Below are 27,990 nucleotides of genomic sequence, written 5' to 3'. Positions count from 1 at the left end.
ATTGGAGTCAGGAGATGGAGGAAACGATTAGAAAATCGTCAGGATTGGACTGTGATCATCGGAGAGGCCAAGGCCCTATACGGTCTGTAGCGCCAAGGGATAAGTAAGTAAGTAAGTTCAAATCTAATAATGTACCATTTAAATGGGATTAATAGTACTGTTTTGTTTTTGTACACCTGCATCGTAGTATTGTGCTTATCTGTGTGCAAACGACTTGTCCTACAGTATACTTCACTACTACACAATGTTCCGTTTTCGTGTTTCATAACTTTCCAACACCTGTCAAAATTCCGTTTCTGGCTATTTAAATGAGAAGACATTAGTAATCAATTATTGCGTGCGTAAGTTAATCAAATTAATGCATATATTAAAGAGTGTAACCACTTCGTTTTTAATATGTAAGGAGATGTCCATCGTGTAAGTCTGGACATCTATTTGACAGCTACGCGATGTTGTCATATTGAAAGCATCACCGAGCGAGGTGGTGCAGTGGTTAGCACACTGGACTGGCATTCGGAGGACGACTGCCCTTGCCCGCGTCCGGCCATCCTGATTTTGGTTTTCCATGATTTCCCTAAATCGCCTTAGGCAAATGCCGGGATGGTTCCTATGAAAGGGCACGACCGACTTCCTTCCCTACTCCATTGGGACCGATGACCTCACTATTTGGTACCCTCCCCCAAATCAACCAACCAACTAACATAGTCATACCATGATTTGACGGCGACGTCGCCTTTCGTTCCGTTAACGTCCAGTATGTATCGACCGTAACGATATATCGTAGTAATGATTTCATGTGATATCTTTCTGAAACCTCTGTGAGCCAACTGAGAGTTTAGAAAGGTCAGAGAGTGTAGTACGGAAGAGTTGTGTAGTGTTGCGGAATACCGGTGTTGATTTCTGTCATTCGGTGTTCGTCGTGTCGGTAATAATAAATACACAAAAATGACGGCTTTCGAAGGTGTGTCTGCATTTGTATATTTTGTGTTCCAAAGTGAGATAGATAACAAGGTTGTCTTGCAATGAATTAGGAATTGAAGATTTTAACTCATATTTGCTGTCACGATAAATAGCCATTTGGCTTCGAGAAATAGTGTGTGCTGATAAATTTCGACTTTTGCCGAAGCATCATCCTTTGAAAAAGCCAAAATCTTAAAAATTCGTCCGTCTTTAATCGAAATAATATAGCCAGTGCATTAATAGTGGAGCAGCTCTTTTCTGCCGTCACTTTACATTATTTGTATTTCTCGGTTCCAGTGGAAGATGTTCTGTGGGATGTTGAAAGAAATCGAGAATGTACATTCTATTTAAATGCACTGCAGTGAAAATACATTACATTACCGTTTTACAGTGATTATTCTAATTATACATTAACTCAAAAAATTTCCGTGAAGATACTTTTCAGTGGAGAAGGAGCCACCATAAAAGTTTTTAAATTTGGTTTTAAGCTCAACTACATTATCTGCCTGATATGGTATTTGGTCCTGTAGGTTGCTGAATACATACCTACCAAAGTGTGTGACTCCTTTCCGTACTACTATTGACGCTAATGAGGTCTCTATTGAAATGATTTTACGCCCGGCGGCTTTTCTCGTGGTTTTCACTATTATTTGTAAAATAAGAAACATTGGTAATGACAAGACTTCAATGAATATACGTTTTGTGAAGTAGGTGTCAAAATGAATTTTGGATACATTACTGCGGGACATTCTTGAATTAACACCACATATAATTCTTCTAATACACTTCAGAATATTGAAAATACCATTCTTATAACTAGAATTTCCCCTAAAAAGTAATTCATAACTCATTAGTGAATGGAAATGGGCAGGTCAAAACTAGTTTCTCCATTCTTAAATCACTTGTAGCAGTTGTGAAGCAACAAAGCAGTTCATTAATTCTAGTTGCAGCAAGCCTCAGCTGCAAGGCTCTCTATCTTCAGTCCCAAAAAATTAACACTTTCTCCTTCATGTATATAATTCTGACAAACATTTTTATAGTGTGAGGAGTACTGAACTGTATGTACTGAATGTTGCCACAATTGACTGATAGTCAAGTTTGTATTCAACTGTATGTCAGTGTTTTTGAATGTTTAATCAGGTGCCTTTTGAGTAAGAGGACTGGTGCTGTATTTTATTTCTGTAATTACATCAAGTTAAATGCAAAAAGTACAAAATTGATGTGTATAAAAAATTAGTTTTCATTTACTCCTGAAGGATATTGTACGAAACCTATCAAAACATATTGGTGTCCACTTCCAGTGCAATGTTATATTATCATTAGCATTTCCAGATTTATTCTTACGTTGCTGGTGAAAGAGTGAGAGCTTTTGATATTGTCTGCCACTTGTGCTGACAGAAAATCAGAAAAATCATTAAGCAAGTGTTGGTAGGTGTTCCTGAGACAAAGCAAATTGACCTTGTGTTCTGAGGCATCAAGGGATCACCAATTTAGTACTGGAGGGCAGCATGGAGGGTAAAAATTGTAGAGGGAGGCCAAGAGATGAATACACTAAGCAGATTCAGAAGGATGTAGGCTGCAGTAGGTACTGGGAGATGAAGAAGCTAGCACAGGATAGAGTAGCATGGAGAGCTGCATCAAACCAGTCTCAGGACTGAAGACAACAACAACATCACGTTGATATGAAAGTCAGAACAGTTTTGTTAAACAACATTCATATTTGACTAGTTTTATTTTTGAGAATAGAGAAAGATCATCCAGGTCTATGTCTGAGCTGTAAAGTGGATGTCGAAATGTGTAGATAAGGACATCTCTGAGAATGGAGTGTGCCTACCTGGATTTTGTGCTTTCTTGAAATGCGTTACAGCAAACCAGTCTGCTGTTAACATTGTATCCTCTGAAGTAATGTTTCTGAAGAGAGACAATTAGCTTGTTCTCACAGCTTATACTATAAAGTTTTTGTAGACAGTAATGATGAATCCCTTGATAAATGACTGTAGTTTCATGTGTGATTGGAATGGTGCAGCCATGTTTTGTCACCAATTGCAATGTTGAATATTGATTTTGATCTACTTGAATTAAACTTACCAGCTGCTTGTATTCATATATCCTAATTCTGAGCATGTTACACCTGCTTAGACTGCAAGCTTTGGTGAGTCTCAAACCAGAGTTAGCTTCCAATCCAATCTGAGAAGTAGGGTAAGCGGGCTGTCTCATCTTCACTCTTCAAAGTAGACATTTTTTCCTTAACGTTAGCTGTTGCTAGATACATAGCTGATTTAATATGCCAGAATTTTAATTCTGTCAGAGTACATGGAAGAGTAAAGACTGGCTATGGAAGGAGTATAATTCCAAAACTGCAGTCACTAAAGACACACATTGATACCCAAACTTAAGTTGAGAGTGTTGAAAAAGTCATTGCAAAGAAGTGCTCTCATTATAATGCAAAAATTAATATATACTGAACACTATACAGGGTTTTGACAATGGAAGCTGTTCCACTGATTATAATTAACACCAGTGTCAGAGCTTGCAAGAAAGGAGTGTTCTGATATTAGTGAATTTCAGAAAGTGAAATAATTAATCTGAACTCTTTCTAAAAATCGTAAGTGAATCACATAATGATGAGAAGGATAAAAAGTCCGAAGTGCACTGTGGTATCAACAACTTCTCCATTGTGTAAATATTGGTAAACAAGTGAGAAAACAGTGTTTGATAGAAGTTATCATTACGTTGAATGTATGAAATTGCGTGGCGCCATGATGAAATATATTGTGTTGAATGCTGTCATGTTAAACAGAATATTCCGCAAAATTTAAACTGTGCTCTTAGGTTCTAGCCAAACCACCACCTTGGAAATTGGGGATTACAGAAGCGTCCGATTCCACCCATCTGCTTTGATCCATGGCATCACCAATATGGCAGAAATTCTCAATGTCTTCAATATGGTGCCTATGACGTTATTACATAAACACGACAGCAAACACGAAAATACGTGTAAAACCAACAAACACATCTCCTTCACTTAAAACTTCCGGCCGCTTTACCTCCGAGGATGTCTCCCGCAGTTGGAGACGAAACGTCAGGAGAGTGTTTTATACTTCGACCACGGCCTATCAGCCCGGAAGTTTTAAGTGAAGACAATACCGGCCGTGAAAGCTTATATTGTATGATCAAACACATCTCCCTCCAAAAATATAATCAAACTAACGGGACCAGCGTGGGAAATAGGGGTTTTTGGGTAGGGACAAACTAAATATAAACACTTACAGACACACACCACAATCCCAAACCACACAAAACGACTACGTAAAAACACCACAAAATTCCCAAATTCTGCTACACTTACAATATCGACAGGAATCGATCACTTCCCTTTACCTACATAGCTCAACCACAATTGTCAATACCACAAAATAAAAACCAACTATTCCAAAAATAATAACACCATGACTGCCGATACCACAAAACCAACACCTACAACAACAAAAATTGAAATCGTACATTTCCCTTGACCTATATAGGTCAACAGCAGCTTACAGCACCAAAACACACACAGCTATGACGACAAATTAGAATCGGTCACTTCCCATGATTTATATAGCTCAAATACAACCGAAGATACCAAAAAAAAATTGAAATTGAGTACTTCCCCTAAGATACATATTTCAGCCACAAGTGCCGATACCAAAACATGAACAACCAACACATGCATTAAATAACACTGGCCCAACAACACATAAAAACCCCTCCGAACATCGTAACACATGAACAATAGACCCAAAAAAAAGACTACCTACCACAAAAAAGTTCCAGCGCTACACACTAGGTCAGCCACCCCAATCACACACGCCAAACTCCCATTTCAGCCTGCAAGATGCGCAATATTAAACTTAGAATTCATATCCATACCTAACAAAAGAAGCCACAAATTGAATTAAACGACTTACACCGTGACAAACAGCAAACCACTAACCTCAAACGACATCGCAATAACATAAACACAACGGAAACTCAATTCTTAACTCACTGAAACTAATGTCCGTTCTTCTATAACAGTCACAACCGATAAATGCACACTTCAAGCACGGACACCCAATACACCACATAACACACGGACCATACACACACCACCAGAGGACACCACCAACTGCAACAAGACATCTATACAACACAATGCGCTCATAAACTTAACTCAGTGTCGTCATGACGTCACTCACAACACCCCCCTTGCGTCACGGGTCAAAGCCAACGGGTGGGATCGGACACCTCCATTGACGGGAAATTGAGACAGTCTGAAAATATGCCACAAATTTTTTGAAATGATCGTGTTACACTGCAGATCAGTATGTCGTGACAACCAGGTTTCTTGTATCCACATTTGTTGGCTTCACCAATTCACAACCAAACTGTAACATTGGGATACAAAACAGTATCCCAAGAAATCCTTTCATATTCTCAGAAAACCATTAACAAACCTTGTAAGCTATAACACACAGTTCAAAAATTGTCAGTCGCGCACTCTTCATGTTGAAAGTAATTCATTCCTATCTTCTACCAAAACAAGTCATTAGATTCACTGGTTCTCATTGGCTACCGTATACTATACTTGATTGGCTACAGCCAGTGGGAAAGAATTGCTGACATCAGCACGCAGTGACACAAATGCACCAAACTGCACTTCAGCAAAAAAATATGCTCAGCATAGACTGTGTCCCCAAAGCCAATTTATAGTTGCAGTATAATCCTGTGTTCTACAGAAAATACTGGTCAAAATGATTCCACAGAATGAAAGGATAAAGTGTGATATTGGACATTGCTGTTTGATTGTTGTGACAACCTCATTTGTAACATAGCCCAAGCTCTAGGTTAGGTGAAAAGGGGTCGACAGAAGCGTCCGATCCCACGCGTCGGCTTTGACCCGTGACGTAAGGGTGTTGTCGTGTGTGACGTCATGACGGCGCGGAGTTTGGTTTGAGTGTGGCTGTCTCCAGTTCTGTTTTATCTTATTTTATTTACTTTTCTGATCTGTTCGTTCTATCTCGTGAGATTTTTTTTTTTTTTAATTTAAAAACGCTTATTACTTATTTTAATTATGTTTCCTCCAATTTCTGTTTTAGTTTATTATATTTATCTTTCTGATCTGTTCGTTCTATCCCGTGAGATTTTTTTTTGAAAAAAAGACAAAAAACACTAATCAGCTACTGAAGCATCTTTATCTTCTATGGGTTGCAGGGGTTATGACCCCTGGGATGGTGGGTGGGTATTCATGCATGGCTGTCTTCACTTACACGTTGTAGCTACGCAAGGCGTCTAAATTTGTTTATATTTAGTTTGCCCCCCCCCCCCCCCCCCCCCACCCAAAACACCCCATTTCCCGCGCTTGTCCCGTTAGTGTCATTAGGCTTCTTGTGCAAAGTGTGTGTGTTTGTTTTTGTTTCCGCCATATTTGTGACGTCATGGGTCAAAGCAGACAGGCGGGATCGGACGCTTCCGTATTTCCGGTGAAAAGTTGATAATTTGATTGTGAGTTGGCAAAACCAAGAAATGTGAATCACAGAGTTTGTGGTAATAGATTGATCTGTAGACTATCCTAATGTTTATGTTTGTGCTGTATTCGAATGCACGTTTTGTCATAAAAACTAAAACTGGAATTCAAAGTCAGGAAATGTTGATGCCCCAGCACATTTTACACAGTACAAAAATAGAAATTCTTATATGGAATTCAAGAGTTGTTAAGAGGAAACTTTTCCAGATTGTTTTCAAATTTAACTTGACTATCTGTCGGACACATTGTGTCATTGGATAAATGATCAAAAATTGTGGTAGCAGTGTTGTGCAGTCTTGTTTGTGCTAAAGACAATCTTAATTTGGAGTAATTTTCATTCTTTCTTCTGCCATTGTAGTAATGTACATAATCATTCCTTTTGAACTGAAGTGGATTATTCACAGCAAACTTTGAGGGGATAAATATGTTGTGTTACAATAGTCTAAATCCAAAATGAATTTTTTAGTCTGCAGTGGAGTGTGCACTGATATAAAACATCATGGCAAATTAAAAGTGTGCCAGACAGAGACTTTAACTCAGGACCTTCGCCTTTTCAGGCAACTCCACTGAGTTGCTTGAGCAGTTACCAGACAGAGGCAAAGGTCCTGAGATTGAGTCTCCATCCAGCACACAGTTTTAATTTTCTGGGATGTTACATTAGTCAAAATGCCTCTCCCCTTAAACAGTTGTCTAAACTTATTGATTTGCCATTCCCCAAGATTTGCTACAATTGAAAGTGCAAATGTTGCTGAAATAAGATTTACACAAGTTCCCAAAATGTGTGTTTTTCCAGTTTAAATTCTCCTCAATGTGGACACCAAAAGTTTTTTAATTTTCCATCCTAGTGATTATGTCCTCACAATATGTTAAAATTATTGTTGGTGCAGTACCTCTAGTATGTAGAACTGAATGTGCTGCGTTTTTCTTAAACTGAGAGTGACATCGACAGAAAACCACCCAGTAATCAGACCTTTATGTGTGTATTGATCGGTTTTATTATTTGCATGGCATCTTCAGTGGCAAATTTTGTAGATGCTGATCTAAATGTGTTTTTCCTGTCTTACGTATGTTGTTCTGCTTTCTGCCGTACAAAATTTCATTTTCACATCACACATGGAGATTAGTGTGTATGAAATTTGCCACTGAAGGTGCCTCACAAATAATAAAGGTGTAACATACATGGTAAGAAAAATATGTTGTACTCAGTTGTGAGTAGACAGTTCTAAGGTAATAATCAACATAATATTACATGCAACTGAGGAAAAGAAATAGTTCAGCCTTTCTGCATTCTTTAAGATTGATATGACATACATTGATTGGCCACACCATCAATTCCATAAAACCTTAATTCAGACGAGAAAGTATAATTGCATAAATAGACAGCCCACCCCCAAACCTTTCCTTTCAAACAGTTACACACACACACACACACACACACACACACACACACACACACACACACACACACACAGAGAGAGAGAGAGAGAGAGAGAGAGAGAGAGAGAGAGAGAGACACCAGTATCTGTCCTCTTTGGCCAGACTGCGGATTACAGCTGCATCTGACGGGAGCAGCAATCTGTTGTGGGTGGTGGGGACAAGGAACAGACATACATGGGGCAAGATGGAGAGAGATGGCAGGCTGTAGGTGAGCGAAGGTTAGTGCTGCTTATAGGCATGTGCAGAGATGTTGTGGGTACTAGCTAAGGCTACTAGATGCAGTCATGAGGTTTGGGGTGAGTGAGTTGGAAAGGAACGAAGTAAAGTAGAGGAGGAGAAAGGGATTAGTGGCTTTGTTGGCAAAATAGAAGTCTGAAGCAGTCTTTTCTTCCCATCCCATCAGGGAAGTCTCCCGACTGGGAGTTCAGCGAGACTTTTCCATAATTCTCCCCATTTCCTAAATCTCACCATTTTTTTCCTTCATCCCTCTTTGTTCCCTCTCCACTCTTTTGCCAGGAAGAGCCTCTGACTCCAAAAGCTTGCACATTTCCTTAACTTTTGTACGTTTTTGCTCCTGCCACCACTTTGTGAGTAGATTTTTATCCATCCAATTATATTATAATCTATCCTTTTCAAAATATTGCTGTTATTTCGTCATAGACTTTCCATTGTATGATAACGGTAAGCTTTGGTTGGAGTGCAGACAATGAAAAGAATAAAAAGTAACAACTTATGTTGTTGAGCCATTGAGCTGTCATACATTTACACCCAAACCTTTCTCAGAGTTTTGTAAGAAAATAATCAATTACGTTCCAGCATGATGGTCTGTGCTATTGATGCTTGTGGAGCTATGTAGTTTGAGGAGAAAGGTATGCTCCCACAGGAAGCTAACTGCTTACTGTTGCAGTGTGACACCATGCAGTATTTAGTCTTTTGGATTTTATTTTTTATTATGTGCCATACTTATGTTATTAAACAATAGAAAGTGCGGGCCGGAATAACAAGAATCAGCCATAGTGGTCATGTGTGCGTGAGTTATGCTTTCTGAATGTTAGTGTATTGTCTACTTCAGAAGAATGCCTTTGGTCGAAAACTAAAATATATATCAGTCTTTTCATTGTGCCTGTCGGCAATTCAACACCACATGTATATGAGTTGTAGTAGCGGTCTATTGTTTCCATGATATTGTTATATTTACCTTATTACATAGTTATCTTTGGGATTATCACCTACCACATTGTGTAAGTATTTAGGAGTAATACTGAAAAGCAGTATGAAATGTGGTGGCCACATAAAATAAATACCAGTAAGATGAATGTGAAAGAGTTGTTAGGAGAGTCCTGGGAAAATGAAGTACATTTGTAAAGAAAACTGCATACAAGAAACACGTGCAACAAATTTTACAATATTATCCCACCATTTAGAGTCATTTTCAAATAAATTTGACAGCATACATTGAACGAAATGAAGTGGTACTAGACTCATAACTGTGTGGTGCAGCCTTTTTTAAAGTGTAACATACGTACTCAGAGAACTTTAATGGGAAAAAAACACAGTTCTCATGAAACTCTGTCGGTTAAATTTAGAGTATGTGTTTTTTGAGAAAGACTGTTTGCAACTGTTGTTTAGCTTGCATAGGTATCATGAGAATAAGGTAAGAGGAATTAGGGCGTGTGCTGAAGGGTATGGACAGTCATTTTCAGTACACAAATGTAATAGAATAATGAATAGCCGATATTAGTATGAAGTGTCCTCCACTGTGCTCTTATAGTAGCTTGCGGAGTATATGTGTAGATGGGGAATATGATGTTGCAGATGGATGTAGGTAGCAGATTACTTGTGAAGTCTAAGGTATCACTGAAGAATGTTGTGTATTTTTCAATATAGTGTATGAGACATTTCATTCCACATCCTTCTTCTCTACTGTTTTATGTATCCTTTCAAATTTCATTATTTTGTGATTTGTAGACATGGTTCCTCATCCCTTTGTTAGCTTCCATATTGTGAATGTTAGTATGATTTTATATAAATATTGCACCTGCCAATGCATATAATTACTTCTCTTCCCTCTCCCTCCTCCTTACACCCCTTTATACAAATTACAGTATTTTTTTTGATGTGACAGAGGGTCAATATCTCTGTTCTGTTCACTGATGGAGAAGGAGAAAGTGTGTTGCCTGGTCTCATATTGGGTGCATAAATATATAGTAAATCTGTAGGACATTTCAAGCTAACAGTTTCAACAACACCAGAATGAATATGAAAAAAATTATTTGGTTGCAATGTAAATTGTTTTCACTTTTTTGATATTAAGTAAAATACATGTATGTTCTATTACAGAGATGGGTGTATTGCCAGAAATTGCCAAAGCTGTTGACGAAATGGACTGGATGTAAGTTCTAATAGTTGTCTTTCATCTCTTAATTTAATTTTTGACAGTCACATTATGTTAGCTATTCCCTGGAAGCTTCTTTAAATATACATTTAATAAATTAAATTTTATTGATTCGTGTTACGTGTGTAAAAGAATAACAGTAGTTTGTCAGCATACAGACTCAGTTTAAAATAGTAATTCTCTGTAGTGATACATTTCTTGAGTCATTCCATTCATTCATTGACATTTACAGTTCCACCAGATCTAATAAAAGTCAAGAATGGGTGAATAGTGGAGAGAGAAAATTACATGACAGAATTGAAATTTAGTGTTACTTTCGAATTCAGACATCAGTGTCCACAAATCTCAAAATAAGTGGGCAGCGTTTTGAAATGTTTTTATTCATTTAACCTACTTTTCTATAGGAAATATTTTAACTTGCATATAACAGTCGGAAGTATGAACATAGCACTAAGTTACACATAATGGCTAGTATTTTACAAGCCAGAGACTGCATATTAGAAAATAATGTTAATTTCCAGAGTAATTTATGTTAAATTTATTATTAGATGATTCCTATATGAGTAGCATGATTTTACAGCATAACTACTTCATTTAATAAAAATGTACATGTTAAATACAATTTAAAAATTGCTTTTTTACCAGTCAGGCAATTAATGTTATGAGGCAGATTACCAGAGACTTTTGTGAGCCACTGGTGAATTTTTGTATGTTGGTGTAACAATATTAAAAAATGAAAGTTGCTACACACCATCGAGTGGAGATCCTGAGTCGCAGATAGGTACAACAAAAAGATTGTCACAAACTGAGGCCTGAAACTGCAGTCGTGTGTGTGTGTGTGTGTGTGTGTGTGTGTGTGTGTGTGTGTGTGTGTGTGTGTGTTTTGCTGTCTAATTTTGATGATGGCCTTACTGGCCGAAAGCTATTATTTGTGACAGTCTTTTTGTTGTGCCTATCTGCGACTTAGCATCTCTGCCATATGGTGAGTAGCAATATTTCCAATATTGTTACATTCCATCCTGGACTTTCCATTGTTTGATTTGTATGTAGATGTGTAGCTGTGGTAAATTCTTCTCAGTCTTCAACTGATCATTTTTTGATGCATTTAAAGGGTGGTGATTTTTGATTAATTTTATTAATGATATATTAGAAATAATATTTTTAAGGGCATTAGGCTGTGGTCCAAGGCTTATTTCTCTGTTTAACATTGTCTTCCTGTGTTGGAGACATTGAGGTTATTATGATTGAGGGAGCAGTTAAAGAGTTCAGCACACCAAACTGTTATCATATAAATGGTGGTGTTCAGATAGGCTGTTATCTAGGTGTACAGCTCCTCGAAACACACACAGTGGCACAGTTGCAGGTTGGTGGGTGCAGTATTATGTTATGTGGAACATCCCCATGGGTTTCCATGGGCTGTGACAATATGCAAGGCCATCATGTAAGATGTGGACTACATGAACATTATTGTGGACCTCCTGCATCCCTTCATGCTTGATGTGTTTCCTGGCAATGATGGCATCTTCTAGCAGGATAACTGTTCATGTTACAAAACCAGAACTGTGCTACAGTTATTTGAGGAAAGCTGTTGGTGAGCAGTAGCACCATAAATGTGCACATGCTTGTAAGAAATTATTAAATGAATGATAAATGTCTCTTGTCAGTCAGACATGAAGATGCAACTTGCGCATCTCTTTCAGCTTCTGTCTACAGATTAATATAGTTACCTTGCTAAACTCTTGCTCATGTCACACTGTGTTTAGGATTTGTAAGTACATGTGAATAAGGCTGTAATTTACTACAGGCGGAAAGGAGTAACGTGTGTAGAAACCCGCATAAAAGTTGCCGTTCAGGTTGCTGGGATGAGTGTTATGAATTATTTTGTAGCTTTAACTCAAACAAAAGTTGTTTCATGTATTGAAGCTTTAAGTGAACTTACATCAGCATGTATTAATTACCAACAACAAAATCGTTGCTTAATAACCATGTCTGTGTATGTTAAGGTTACCAATGGACGTCCAGGCTGAGGCAATACCATTGATTTTGGGTGGTGGAGATGTTTTGATGGCTGCAGAAACTGGCAGTGGTAAAACTGGTGCCTTTTGTCTCCCAATTATTCAAATCGTCTGGGAAACTTTGAAGGATCTTGAGGCTGGCAAAGGCAGTAAAGTTATTGCTCAGACATGTGAGTAACAGTTATTGCTTTCAAAATATGTTTTGTGTTATTACACTAGTGTCAGCAATAAAGGAGAAGAATAAATTGCACACACCCTTACCACAATAATAATAATAATAAATCCATTTGGCTCAATTGTATAGTGCAATTCTTTCATCTAGCTGCCACTTCAGGGATTTGTGCACCCCAACTACTATATAATCCTACCAGGGAAAATGGACCTACAGTTTAATGTTGAATGCAAACTACATGTCATTACTAGTGAATCTTCACCTCATCTAGAGGTGAAGGCTAAGTTGAAGGCAGACTATAATATTCTACGGTATGGCTGAGATTTGATCCTGTAAACTTCTGGTTTCCATGCATGCACTTTATCAACAGACCGTCAAGTGAGACCTTCATGCTGTGAGTTCTGTCTTGTCTGGTATTACATTATTAATTCAATCAAATTACATTGTAGCTATCAGAGCCAAGCACATATTATATTAATCACATATATTAATCTACCACATATTTCTATAGCAAGTATTGTGACAGATACAATGCATAGTGCACACTTTTCATTTGAAGTATTGGAGTTAAATATTTATATTCTCATTTTACATTTGTATGTATATTGTAGCGCCAAAGGACTGTATACCCTTTTATTTTCTGTGTTGTTTTAGGCTTCATTAAAAAATACAATATATGTTGATATGACACCTACACTGAGGCAAATATATAGGATGTACTGTAGTTCACTTTCTGTTGGTTTCCTATTGATTATTCCCATTAATATGTATCTGAATCATTTTTATTTAATCTGAATGGCTAAGAAATGGGTGTGAGGATACAAAGATATTTTTTGAATCAGTACATGCTAGGTAATAAAGTTAAGTCAAGTGTCAATTGATAAATGGAATAATTTTGCTTATATGACTGTGTAAAACAGTCATGGTGTGCATGCGATTGCAGTTGATAGTGTGCCATAAGTGTTTTGTATAGTTAAGCACCAAAAGAAAAAATGCATCTTAATTGGTGAAATGTCATAAGAAGTCTATAATTACAGTTTTGACACGTGTTCACATGAGTACAGTGTGAAGGACATCCCAACACTGAAATCACTGAGATTTAAAGTATGAAATGTTGTGACAGCCACCTCATTCACAAGACGTATCCTTCAGGTTCCATACACTATCTTAGCAAAAGTATCCAGTCAACCCTATGTAATTCAAAATTGACTAACAAATGCCATGAAAGGCAGACGTGCCAGTATAAAAGGTGGGTAGTGTTGAGTTAGCAGACTTGGTCGATCAGGAGAGCTCAGCGAGAACGTGGACTAATCAGTGGACGTCACTTGACTAATAAAATTGTGAAGTGGAAATGCGAAGGAATTGCAGTTAAACAGAGACAGGGCAGACCTTGAGCACTGACAGACAGGGTCTGTCGAGCATTGTGGAGGGTGGTTGTAAAAAAAAATCACCTGAAATCTGTCAAAGGACGCTCTCATGAGTTCCAAACTGCAACTGGTAGTCCAGCTAGCACAGTGACTATGTGTAGGGAGTTAAAAAGAATGGGGTAGAATGGTCGAGCAGCTCCTCGTACGTCACACATTTCTTGTGTCAGTGCTAAGTGATGGTTCAATGAGTGATTGGGAGTGATGGATCCGCTACACCCTGTGGCACTCCTATGGAAGGTTTTGGTGTTAGCAAATGCTTGGAGAATGTTAAAAACTGTCATGTGTGATGCCAACAGGGAAATATAGAAGAGGTAGTATAATGGTAGGGAGGTGCTTTTTGCAGTGAGGATGCACTTAAGAAAACATAAAGTGCAGAAGAATATAAACACATTTTGCAGCATTGTGTACTACGTAAGGTAGAGGAACATTTCAGAGATGACCTTTTGTATCAGCATGACAATGCACTCTATCATAAAGCAGCATCTGTGAAGTAGTGATTTGTTTACAATAACATGACTGAAATGTACTGGCCTGTCCAGAGTCGTGACCTGAACCTAATAGAACACATTTCAAATGAGCTACAATGTCAATTTTGCTTCCGACCCCAACGTCCAACATCACCACTTACTCTGGTTTCTGCTTCTGATGAAGAACTGACTGCCATTCCTCCAGAGATATTCAAATACCTCATAGAAAGTGTCCCTAGCAGAGTTCAAACCATCATGAAGATGGAGGGTGGACACACCCCGTATTAATGTCCGCCAATAGGTGTCCAAATACTTTTGATCAGATAGAGCATATTTTAGAGCTAAAGAAATTTTGGCTGTGAAGCATTTGAGAGTTCATTGAAGTTGTTCTTGTAATTGTAAATGAGTTTTTGGTGACCTTCTGGACTGACACTTCACATATAGAATGTGCTTATTGCAAAAACATTGAATAAAGTGTTTGGTCTAAGAGGGAACTTCATTGAAAAATAAGTGTCATTTTGACACTAAAAATGAATGAATATATCGTTAAAAATACTTCCTCCCAGGCTAGTAGTGAAGCATCAGTTAACACAATTGAGTACTGGGCTCTTTGCAATATGTATGTCACAGAATTCTCTGTGTTCTGGCATATCTTTAAGTACCTACCATTTCATCATAACCTGATACAAGGTTTACAAGGAGGACTGGTCAATATTCAGAGATATGAAAGGGATGCTCATTTGAAGCTAAAAACTTTGTATGAACATATGCCCTATTCTTGAATTTTTTCTGAGATAGAATACATTTAACGCACATTTGTTTTTGGGCTAGTGGCACATACATATATGTCTTACACACCCAACCTCTTTGACATTTTATCCTGGTCTGAGCTACCTCTTTCATCTTCTTTGCTTGCGATGTCATTCTGGTATTAAAATAGCCCATTGTACACTCAGTTGTCCGTGGTGAGTTGTGTGAATTAGTGCGAGGGATTGAGAATGTATCGTAGATAAGCATCAGTTAACTTGCCAAATGTTACATCTGGAGCATTGCAATGTATGGTGCAGAGACCTGGACGTTGAGGAAGGAAGATGAAAGAAGATTGGATGTACTAGTGATGTGGATATGGAGAAAAACGGAAAAGTGAAATGGGAAGACTGTGTAAGGAATGAAGAAGTATTAAGAAGAGTTGGAGAAGAAAGAAACATGCTGAAAGTCATCAGAAAGAGAAAACTGAACTGGATTGGACACTGTTTGAGGAGGGACTGTATATTGAATGAAGAAATAGAAGGAATGGTGGAGGGAAAAGGAGGGAGAGGAAAAAGAGGATATCGAATGCTGGACAATATCAAAGGAGACAAATATTCAGAAATGAAAAGATTGTCCATGGACAGACAAAAGTGGAAGAGGCTTAACCCATGACAAGACATGCTGTAAGGCAGAATACCATACTACTACTACTACTACTACTACTACTAACTGTGTTTGTACATGCAGTGGCTAAAATGCACTTATGAAGAGTATGCAGGTACGGTGTATGTGTATAGCATCTGCGACAGTAGTGCTCCATCTGCTGTTGAATAATACCGTTGGACCATTCCGGCTGACGAATTTGTGATCATTGAGTGTTTCTTACAAATTCCCTTTTTTCTTCTGAAGTGTAGTTCAACAATCTGTGCAGGAACAGCAACACATTGTTGAAATGATGCAGCATAGTCCTGCTACCAGCACCTCAACTTTCTGCATGTATCAGTGTCCAACGAACACATTAGATATAGATGATTTGTGCCTGTTTTACATACAGCGTGTCCACAATATTTATATTGGTACCAATGCCACATGACTGGAATTTCGTCACTGGTTAAATGCCAGTCATCTGTTTCTGTCGAAATTATTCACTGATACAGCCATGTTTACATGAAGGGAATCCACACACAAAATAATCATCAGTGGTTGCAGGAAAATCCACATGCTTCAGTAGAAACCAGGTTTGTTTTCTGAACAGTGTCTGGTGGGACGTTATCGGTAACAAGTTGATAGCTGCAGTCGTTTCAGAAGAATGAATGACAGGCAGATTTTCTTGCAGTTTTCGGGAAATTTGTTTGTAGAACACCTTGAGAATGTTTCTTTGTCCATGCAGACTGCAGTGTACTTCCAGCAGGACAGAGCCTCCACATTTTACCAGACTTGCTAGGGAACGTCTCAGCTGCACTTAACTTAATCAGTGGACTGGCCTTGGTAGTACTATTAACTGGCTACCAAGATTGCTAGACCTCATGCCATTAGACTTTAGTTTGTGGGGGTTTGATGAAGTCTGCGGTCTGCAAACGAAAGGTGATTAAGTGAAATAAAGCGCTTGTTTTCATCGTGACTCCTGCTGCCATCATTAGGAAATGTGCAGAGACACTCAGACAACCAATGTTACACGTTCTCCCTAGAGTAAGTACACAGTTAACACTGGGATATTCAAACAAGTATTGTGAGCTGTACAATAGCTAGATTGTGACATGGATGATAATGCTTAGAGGTCCTTAGATGTCAATGTGTTAAAAATATGAATTTTCAACTGACACTTTGTTGTAATGTTTACTACCTCTTGTACATGTGTAAACTAGATGAAGTGGTGTACAATACAGAAAATCAATAACAATGTACATTAAATATATTCTATCACTGAAAATGTTTGGACTAGGGTGTGTGTCCATATGAAGTTTTTTGCTTCAAATGATTGTTACTTTCATATCCCTCAGCACTGACTACTCCTTGTGGGACACTGTGTGTACAAAGATGAGAAGGTATTTTCTAACTGCTTTGGAAGATAATTTAAGTGCGGAGTAGATACCCAAACTTCCACTTCTTTTACGAGATGACTTACTTGAGACGCTCGGCTGACCTTCCTTGCTGGTTAGCCTGCTGCTGCAAACTCTTTCACTTCTTCTCCAAAGTATGCTGCTAGGTACAGGAATCTCTTAAGACTCTTTCTACTCACAAAAATAAGTAGACATACAAAGTTTCGTTTGCTTCAACTAACGACGTATATTTGAATTTCACACATTTTAGAAATCCCACTCTTCACATAAATATAAACTGTTTAGTAAGTCTTTCCTGTCTCCAAATGTCAGAAACAAAATAATTTACATATAAGAGGAAGGTGGCTTAAAAACCCTGTCCATTCTCAACATGAATCGGAATACCCATCTTCCCTTCAGCAAGGCTAAGACAAGAGTTTTTCCCAAGAGTACGTTCTCAACTGTTCCTTTTTCACTATTATCACAGAGTTACATAAATACTCCGTGGTCCTCTCATATGCACTTTCTCTAAAACTTCCATGGATCGCCCGACAGGTACTTGTTTTGCCGTTCGACCGCCGTGTCTACATTCTCCTCGCGACTGAATTTTAAACCTGCACGCACACACACACACACACACACACACACACACACACACACACACACACACGATGTGCAGTAGGTAGGATTCTATCACCCCACCCTCACTTCTAAAACATCGTTACTAACAACAATTTTCCCTTGTATGGTGTAATTACAACATTTTGCTGTGGAAATTGGAACTTCTCACCCATAGTACTACGTCACTGTTTCTTCTCTTGCAGACTTCCCACTAACTGCAAAAGTGTTGCCAATGCAGGATTTCGTGCATGAACTAAGTCTTGATTATGTCTCATAAATGTTCAATGGGATTCATGTCGGGCGATCTGGGTGGCTAAATCATTCACTTGAATTATCCAGAATGTTCATCAAACCAATTGCAAACAGTTGTAGCCTGGTGACATGGCGCATTGTCATCCATAAAAAATTTTGTCGTCATTTGGGAACATGACATCCATCAGTGGCTGCAAATGTTCAAGTAGCCAAATATCCAGAGGACCAGTCCATTCCATGTAAACACAGCCCATACCATTATGGAGCCGCCAACAGCTTGCACAGGGCCTTGTTGCCAACCTGGGTCCGTGGTCTTGTGGCGTCTGACCTTACTTGAATCTTACCAACTGAAATCAGGATTTATCTGATGATGAGGCCACGGTTTTCCAGTCAGCTAGGTCCAATCAGTATGGCAATGAGGCTGGAAAGGCACTGCAGCAATGTTGTGCTGTTAGCCAAGCCACTCACATAGGGTGTCTGCTGCCATAGCCCATTAATGTCAAATTTTGCTGTGCTGCCCTAATGGATATGTTCAATATGTCCCCACATTGATTTCTATGGCTATTTCACACAGTTTTGCTTGTCTGTTAGCAGTGACGACTTTACGCGAACATCACTGTTCTTGGTAGTTAAGTGAAAGCCTTTGGCAACTGTGTTGTCCATGGAAAGAGGTTATGCCTGAAATTTGGGATTCTCGGCACACTCTAGACACTGTGGATATCGGAATGTTGAATTCTCGTAACGGTTTCTGAAACGGAGTGTCCCATGTGTCTCCAAGTACCATTCTGCATGCAAAGGCTGTTAATTCCCTTCGTGCTGCCATAACCACGTTGGAAAGCTTCTCACATGAAATACCTGAGAACGAATGATAGCTCTACCAACGCACATGTAGGTGATACTACCACCACCTGTATATGTGCATATCACTATCCCATGACTCTTGTCAACTCGGCATATATTATCCGCCGTTGGTGGTGGCCTTTTGTATGAAAACACAGTGGGAAGGTAACTGTCTCAGCTGATTTTACAAGCAAAATTGTGTAACGTAATTGTATCAAAATATTAATATAATAGAGGGAAACATTCCACGTGGGAAAAATATATTTAAAAAGAAAGATGATGAGACTTACCCAACAAAAGCGCTGGCAGGTCGATAGACACACAAATAAACACAAACATACACACAAAACTCTAGCTTTCGCAACCAACGGTTGCCTCGTCAGGAAAGAGGGAAGGAGAAGGAAAGACAAAAGGATTGGGTTTTGAGGGAGAGGGTAAGGAGTCATTCCAATCCCGGGAGCGGAAAGACTTACCTTAGGGGGAAAAAAGGACAGGTTTACACTCGCGCACACACACACATATCCATCCACACATACACAGACACAAGCAGACATTTGTGAAGGCCTTCACAAATGTCTGCTTGTGTCTGTGTATGTGTGGATGGATATGTGTGTGTGTGCGAGTGTAAACCTGTCCTTTTTTCCCCCTAAGGTAAGTCTTTCCGCTCCCGGGATTGGAATGACTCCTTACCCTCTCCCTTAAAACCCAATCCCTTTGTCTTTCCTTCTCCTTCCCTCTTTCCTGACGAGGCAACCGTTGGTTGCGAAAGCTAGAGTTTTGTGTGTATGTTTGTGTTTATTTGTGTGTCTATCGACCTGCCAGCGCTTTTGTTGGGTAAGTCTCATCATCTTTCTTTTTAAATATATCAAAATATTAATTCATACATGAGTCTGATTCAAAAGGAATGTCTTCAGAGAACTCAACATAATCTTGGCACACTGAAAAATTGAAAGCTTCCATTCTAGTCATGGTATTGTACTTATTTACTTATTTCTGAAAGGAGCAGAAATCAAATCATTGTTCTAACATCGTTATTAAGTTTCTAAAGTTTATTAAAAAAAAAAATCAACTGAATTTGTGATGGGTCTGTAAGCAAGCTATTCCTGTTTTTCCAACAGAACTAATGTTAGACCATTTGCTTGCAGTTGCTTCCCTCCACTCCTGAATTAATCTTTTTGTTGCCCTTGTAACCTCTGTAATATTATGGTAAGACTGTGCCTAGTGCCTCAAAACTATCCATCTCTTTTGCCTATGTTGTCAAAAAGTCATATGTAGAAAACCATTAACCATCAATATTTATTTTATTGTCATAACATGGTGTACATACAATCCAAAAGATTACCCCCTCCCCCTGAGAGCCTACCAGCATTCATGTCAGTGACAGAGTTACTTGTTGCGTATGTGAACAGTCCACCACATTATCAAGGAGAATGAATAGTAATAAGTGGATTGTACTAGTAGAAAAGAGTATTTAACTTCAAACCAAATTCTTATTCTCATTCAACTGCAACTCCTCAAATAAAAGTGCAACTGGTGCTCTTATTTGATTGCAAACCTTCACTGTATGTGCATACATGTGTGTAAAGATTTGAGTTTTCACTCTTCATGCCCTCTTCTTGTTACAGATGGGGTCACCTTAGTTCTGAGTAAAGTGTGTTAATCTCATTGAATGTCACACATTAGATTCTTGAGTCCTTGTGTGTGGTAACTAGTCCTGTCAGGGGGTAGAAAATTTGGTCAGTTCAGCTTTAAAATGTTTTTCCAAATGGCATCAAGAATTGTTGTGTATAGTTATAAGGCTGTTGATTCTAGACCACGGTATAAAATACATCAAACGGAGAACATAATCCATTATTATTATTATTATTATTATTATTATTATTATTACCTACCAGCTTCAAAATTCACTCATTTAGTTGCTTCAGTGCATCAAATTGCCTTACACTAAAGTGATACAATGGTTTACATGGAAGAAATGTTAGAATGATAGGGCTGCTAGAGACAAATTTAACTGTTTGTCCACACCTTACTGAAATCAATGAAATACAGTCAATTCAATAATTTTTCTCATGGTGACTTTAGAAGTGACCTGTTTCTTGCCCCATCTCTTGGGTAGAGGCTGCCTGAAATCATGTATTGTCCATACGCACAAAGATTTTTAATATGGAAGTAATCCTCACCAACACGGTGTCAACATTAATTTTATCTGGTACTTGTGTTGAGTTGTTGGGTACTGCCAGTTGACATACAAATGTCAATAGACTGCGAATCAGACTCTTAATGTGTGTGTGTAGTTGTGCTCTCAAATTTCGTTAAGAACTAGTTGTAAGTTAGCATCATTAACAGTTGGCAATTGAATTTACTGGAGGACACTGTTATTGGAGATGATGGACTACTTTTGAATCCATCAGGAACTGCCTTGTCCATTGTATTAATACAGTGATCGGTGGCACAAGATAACAAAATTAAGGGACTCTGAACTGAATGTGTGGAGAACAGTCTGCTAGCCACACAGATGAAAAAAGTCACTCTAACGAGATTGAAAATATGGGCACTGTGCATTAATATACAGGCACATTTGGTGTTAAAAGGGCTCACTACTTTTCAATGTTTGTGCTGTACCAGCCACATTGCGTCACAGTTCTAATCGTGTTTTATATACTGGCAAGAAAACATACCTCCAGGTTGGTGGACACACCTGCACTGTGTTCACTGGTGTGAGTTGTGCAAATTTTAGAATTCTGTATGGAGTTGTTTGTTATAGGTAATTGTAAGCAGATTATGATTTTACCTAGTGGCTCACTCATCCACTTTCGTTAATCAAATAACATCTATTTTCTGTCAGGAATTCGTTTATGTATGTATTGTTGCTCCCTTCAAAAATAAAATTTAACCCTACAATTGGGGAGGGGGGACTAAATAGTCAATTTGTCTCTGTGTATTAGGGTTGCTCCAAAAGAAAGGCACTATTTTTTTTAAATATCCAATTTATTTTCCATATCTTCAATATTTTTATAGTATGTGGATGCCTTACTGAGAGACAGTGTCATTTTTTTCACATACTTTCTGTCCCTTTCAATTGTCCTAGTCCACTGTGAACCTAAGGCTTGTATACTTACACATTAGGATTCAGGAGCAGCACCTTTGAGCCACTGTTTAGCAGCCTTCACAAGATAGTTGCAATCTTCAAATCTCATTCCGCTAAGGGATTACTTCAGTTTTCCAAAGTGGTATTTGTCACATAGTGCCGGATCGGAGCTGTAGTGTGGATATTTCCATGTTGTCTACCCAAGCTTTGTGATCTCAGTGGTGGTTTTCGCACTGGCATGTGAACGGGCATTATTACGCAACAGATAAACGTCGTGTTTTTGCCAGTGTTGTCAAATGCAACACATTCAAGCATGAAGTTTTTTATTGCTTGCTACAGGCAACAGTCCTTCTGAATCAAAAATACACAGTAGCCACCACTTCTCCAGCTGAAGATGTGGTTTTGTGTTGCTTCTCCTTTGGCAAGTTTGCATTATGCTATTCTGTCAATTGTCTTTGCATCTCAGGTTCACAGTGATGCAACTAGGTTTCATCTGCCTTCACAATTCTTGCAAGCAAGTCATCTTCAAAATTTTCATACTGTTCCAAAAGTTCACTGTGCAGTTGCCTTGCATGTTTCTTTGTGGGCATCCATCAGCAATTTGGAAAGCTCCTAGTGCAAACTCTTTTCAGCTTCAACTGTCTCAATATTATGCAAGTACTTGCTACTTCTTCTACTCCGACTCAGAATGACAGTTTGTTCACTGTTAAGCATTTGTAAGCAAAATCAGATCATGAATACGCTGCACGTTGTCAGTGCAGTGGTCAGTCTGCCGCTCTGCGGAAGGTCCTTGACTATCGCCACTTCCACATTCACCAGGGATAATCTGCTGGCCCAGCAACTTACTTTCCTGCTATGGAAAGTTATCATCCCCATACATCATCTTCAGTCTTGTGTGATCGTTTGCCACTGTCTCATGCTCACAATACAGGATGCACATAGAGTGCAGCAGGCATCTTGATGGAGTGCTGTGACAGCGCAACTTGCGGAAACTGGTGGAATTGCAGTTGAGTGCAAGTGGCAAAAATGTATTGATGACCGCTGTGAATAGCGAAGGTGTAGAACAGAAGGTCTTTTTTTTTTTCTTTTCTCTTTTTTTATTTTATTTTTTTATTTTTTTTTTTTTTTTTGGGGGGGGGGGGGGAGGTAATGCATTACTTTTGGAGTGACTCTCATATAACATGTTATTTTACTGCCACTTTACGTTTACATGTTCTTTTTTGTGGGTATTCAGAAGAATAACAGATTTGATGCTTGTCAAAGGCAGGCAGCTGACTGCTTCTTCGAAAAGTATAAGAACCCTTCTTCACTTTCTATAACATTTCAACCAATCAGTATTTCATTCTTGGTGCATTTAAGGAATTACTTATATCGCATGTATGACATTTTTGAAGGCATTTCTTATAGTGGCTTTACATTAATGTTTGTTTCATGCCATTTTAGAAACTTTAAATAATTCAACAAGACGGTCAACTATAATCATAAGCTTTCTCTCTTCTTAGCACCACACTGGACCCTCAGTTTTTTTGATAGGGGTCATGCAATGGCTGTAACACCAGATGGACTGAGGTGTCAATCACGGGAGCAGAAGGAATGGCATGGATGTAGAGCAACGAAAGGTGTCCAAGGGAAGGGTCGTTACTATTACGAGGCAACAGTTACTGATGAAGGCTTGTGCAGAGTTGGATGGTCCACACTACAGGTCAGCATGACAACACATACAGCAAAAAAATTAAGTTTCACATTTTACAGGATTTGTTGTTCTAAACCGAAATAAATTTGATTTTGAAGGCTAACCTCGATCTTGGAACTGACAAATTTGGCTTTGGATTTGGAGGCACTGGGAAGAAGTCAAACAACAAACAGTTTGACAGCTATGGTGAAGAATTCGGGATCCATGACACCATTGGGTGCTTTCTTGATTTGGACTCAGGGGAAATAAAGTTCTCAAAAAATGGTGTTGATTTAGGCAAGGCTTTCTCAATTCCACCGCAAATAAAAAACTCTGCATTCTTCCCAGCAGTTGTTCTAAAGGTAAGTGTGTGTGTGTGTGTGTGTGTGTGTGTGTGTGTGTGTGTGTGTGTACAAGCTTAATTAAGAAATCAGTAAATATACATGCCTGTGCGTGTGTCACTTGCCTACTACGTGTGAAAGAAGAGTGTGCATTTCAAGATTTCGTATGGCCTGTCCTCGTACCACCTTTAATTAATTTGATTTAAGTGATTGCTTGTCTATAGCTTTATTTTGTTATTTCTATCCTGGAATGGCCTTTGTAACCAAATTACTCTTCTGTTGTGTCAGCTTTCTTAATAGAAAGAATGGCGTACCGTGATATTGTGTTCCACAGTGTTGTCTTCAAAATGCTACAATGATCTACATTATCAAATACATTGTTTCTGGAGAGCAGAAATTTTGTTGGCTCTCAAAGCAAATGATTTGTCATACATTACAAAGAGTTCTAAGAATCACTGTGCTGCTCCTGGTGGAAAACTTACTGTGTGCTTCTGTTAATGGTCAGATTCATTTAGATATGACAAGAGCTTGATGTTTGTGATTTAACTTCACACAGTGCCACATTTGAAGAAATAAGTGTACTAATGAGGAGGTTTGTGGAAAAGCTTTACGTAACAGACTGTCTACTACACTGTTCATTCAGATAGTTTGGAGGGTTTCAGAGGTTAGCATCAGGCTCAAGACTGCTCAGGCTGAGTTTCAGTCACTCAAGAGAGTGCTGTACCTCCAGTAAGTGAATCCTTGGAATATTTTGGCATATAGTGCTGCCATCTGAGAGACCATATTATAAGGAGAATTGAATGTTAATTGTAAGCAGAACACTCACTGGCACAGTAGTATGTGATTCAGTCTGTATTTTGGTGCGAATAAATGCTTAAAATTATGCATTTTCCAATATGAATGTCATTACAGGGAAAAAAGACCTAAACCTATTTATCAGACAAAAACTGTTTATGTTGATGTCCATATATAAAACTCACAAAGTGAAGGCTAGAAACTGTATTGATGTAGACAAAAAGATGCAAACATTGTAAATAACGAAGACAAAGTATCAAGAAAATCGGCACCCAGACAACAAAGAACATAAAATCTTGAAGTCAGTAGATGATCAGCCAGCTTCTGAAAAGGGGTTGGGAGGGGGAAGGTTGTGGTTTTTCCTCACTTATCAACAAAGGCTCAGTAGCTCTAAACACAAGTTGCTAAATTTTAATGCATTTTATTTCATTTACATCTATACCCTGGTAATTACTGTGAAGCACGAGGCAGGGTGCTTTTTTTCCATTCCGTTCACATAGGGAGCATAGGAAGAATGATTGCTTAAGTGTGTGTGTGTGTGTGTGTGTGTGTGTGTGTGTACTGTAATTACTGTAATCTTATCTTCGTGATCCGTATGGGATATCAACAATGTAGGAAAAGATAGATAGATTGCTACTTACTGCAAAGAAGACACATTAAGTTGCAGAGAGGCACAGTTAAAAACACTTGCGTATAGCTTTTGACCATAGCCTGCATCAGTAGAGAGAGAGAGAGAGAGAGAGAGACCGGAGTTGGCGGTCGTATGTGCATGAGGTGTGCTTGCTTTTTGTTTGTGTGTGTGTGTGTGTGTGTGTGTGTGTGTGTGTGTGTGTGTGTGTGTTCGCTGATGCAGGCTGTGGCCGAAAGGTACATGTGAGTGTCTTTTAATTCTGCCTGTCTGCAATTTGGTGCCTTCTTTACGATAAGTAGCAATCTATCTTTCTCTACGTTGTTGATTTTCCTACCTGGAGTCTCCATTGCTTGATCCCTATGGGGGCAATACATAGGGGTTGAATTTCTTTCCTAGATTCATCACTTAAAATTGGTTGGTTGATCACATCTCAAATCATACAGGCCATGTCATGTCGTGGTCGTGAATTTCTCTGGAAAAAATATATATTAGACCTCTACATCATAAGTGTTGAGAAATAAAGTATTTTCGTTTTATCTTAATTTTTGTAAATTGTACAGCCTTTTGAAAAATGTATATTTTGTAAATAACTCTTAAAACAGTAGTGAACAAAAAAAAAAGTGGAAAAAGACATTTAGTATTTTGGCCTTTAGTCTGTCATCCTCTGTTTCAGTACCATTTTGATCACAGAGTGTCTGGACATTTTGTTTTGATCCACCTACCGCTGTGACATAAGACCAAAATTTCTTGGGATTTTTTTCAATTCTTTCAATTTTCCCTTTCGGTGCAACATTTTCACAAATATTCTCATTTAAAGAAGTCTGTAGTGTTTTATATATATTTGAAATAGTGGTGTGACACATTCACTCTAGACCTGTATGATTTGAGATGAAATTGTGCAGTTCATCTGTTGATGTAACTAAGGTAGTGTTGAAAGTATAAACTACTAATCCATTTTAATGTTATATACAGAATGCAGAGATGTCATTCAATTTTGGGACACAACCTTTCAAACATCCACCAACTGATGGATATTTGGCCATTTGTGAAGCTCCTAAAGAATATGTAAAGCAAAATGAAACTGGAACTGGAGCTGCTTCATCACAGAGCAAGTCAGTGAAGAATGCTCCTCAGGCGATTGTTATAGAGGCAAGTGGTCTGCTATTAAAATTAATCAGAATATTTCAGTAATATGCAGTGTAAGTGGGACTTATTATTGCTGAAGAAATAAGTTTGATTTTCTGTATGCATCATTTGTTTTGCCATCAGATGCCATGAAGAATATTGCAAGTGCAAATTAAATATTGTATAGGATATTATGTGCATTTCTTTGAAAGCTAGAAACTGTAATGACACTAGACAGCATTTTGCTTACAGTATTTTTGATGTAGGGCTGGGTGGGGTAGTTTGAAATGATTTACTAGCTTCCTAAATTCAAATGAGTTATTTTTGTAATTTTAAGATGTAGTAGGCCTGAAATACAAACTCTGTTCTCCGATTATTAATCTGTTGATTCTAACTGTCACTTGTTTACTTTTACCATATGTCTTCACATTTATCCCAGGTAAGGAGTGAATGGAAACAGCAATCTCAGAAGTGTGGCATGTATATGGATTTGCCAGCAGGAGTAACTGTAAACCAACACTTGCAAGAGTTTGACCAATGTGTATGTTGCTAATAAATGACACACCTGCTCTCTAGTACTCGTCAAACACCTGACTAGATGAAATCTTCTGAAATCTTGATTCAACACCAACCTCTACTAAATCAGTACTCAGACAGCTGCAATAAGATTTTATTAAACATTGACTGTAGATCAAATGAGATTCTTCATTTATACAACAAAAAGACTGTTCCACACTCAGCTTTCACCCAAAGTTTTCTTCAGCAAAGAAAGGAAAACAAATCCATCCACACAAGCAGGTACACCTCAAGCATACATGATCACTATCTATGCTTGATCTAGCCAGGCTGCAACTCTTGCATTGTTTCAATGTGGTAGTGGGGGATGGGAAGATGGAGGGATAGCGGAATACAGGTGGGAGAGAGGAGTGTGCCGTATGACGGAGCATGCAGGGACTAAGATGTGGCTGGGCAAGACTTCCAGGTGACAGCCCCTGCCCCTAGACCCTGTATGATCCACCAGACAGTGCTCTTTTCCCCCACAATCCATACCCCACTCTCAAGTGCCTGCTTTCTTTCAGTGCAAGAGTTGCAATCGGGTCAGAGTGCTGGGGTAGTTTTAATGTGTGGGTGAGGTGTGCTGTTTTGTTTCCATTGTCCCTGTCTGCAACTCAGCATGTCACAAACATGTCACATTTACAGTCAATGACAGTCTATCCTTTCATAATTGTTGATATTCTAATCTGGACATCCATTGTTTGTTCATTTATATATTACACTAGTATGGTTTTTCCCGTTTGTCAAATTTTTTTATTTTTTTTATTTTATTTTTTTTTTTTTTTTTACCAATAAAATACTGGAAAACTTTGCATCCTCTCACACTGTGCTAAGACTTCTGAACAGTTTCCTGAATGAGT

At 38.5% G+C, this 27,990-nt stretch overlaps 1 protein-coding gene across 1 annotated transcript in view; it reads left to right on the top strand.

Moving 5' to 3' along the window:
• The first annotated feature begins 824 nt into the window (after positions 1–824).
• LOC126092271 (ATP-dependent RNA helicase Ddx1) overlaps positions 825–27,990 on the top strand; it is a 58,090-nt gene continuing 30,924 nt past the window's right edge. The window contains exons 1-6 of the mRNA XM_049907787.1: positions 825–961; positions 10,286–10,337; positions 12,344–12,525; positions 23,514–23,713; positions 23,803–24,045; positions 26,423–26,599. Of these exons, the coding sequence (XP_049763744.1) occupies positions 946–961; positions 10,286–10,337; positions 12,344–12,525; positions 23,514–23,713; positions 23,803–24,045; positions 26,423–26,599 (870 nt within the window). The 5' untranslated portion in view covers positions 825–945. The remainder of the gene's footprint in view (positions 962–10,285; positions 10,338–12,343; positions 12,526–23,513; positions 23,714–23,802; positions 24,046–26,422; positions 26,600–27,990) is intronic.

This window comes from Schistocerca cancellata, chromosome 7 (genome assembly GCF_023864275.1).
Source record: "Schistocerca cancellata isolate TAMUIC-IGC-003103 chromosome 7, iqSchCanc2.1, whole genome shotgun sequence".
NCBI lineage: Eukaryota > Metazoa > Arthropoda > Insecta > Orthoptera > Acrididae > Schistocerca > Schistocerca cancellata.
Note: the sequence above shows the minus strand (reverse complement) of the source record. Positions and strands in the feature narration are given on the sequence as shown.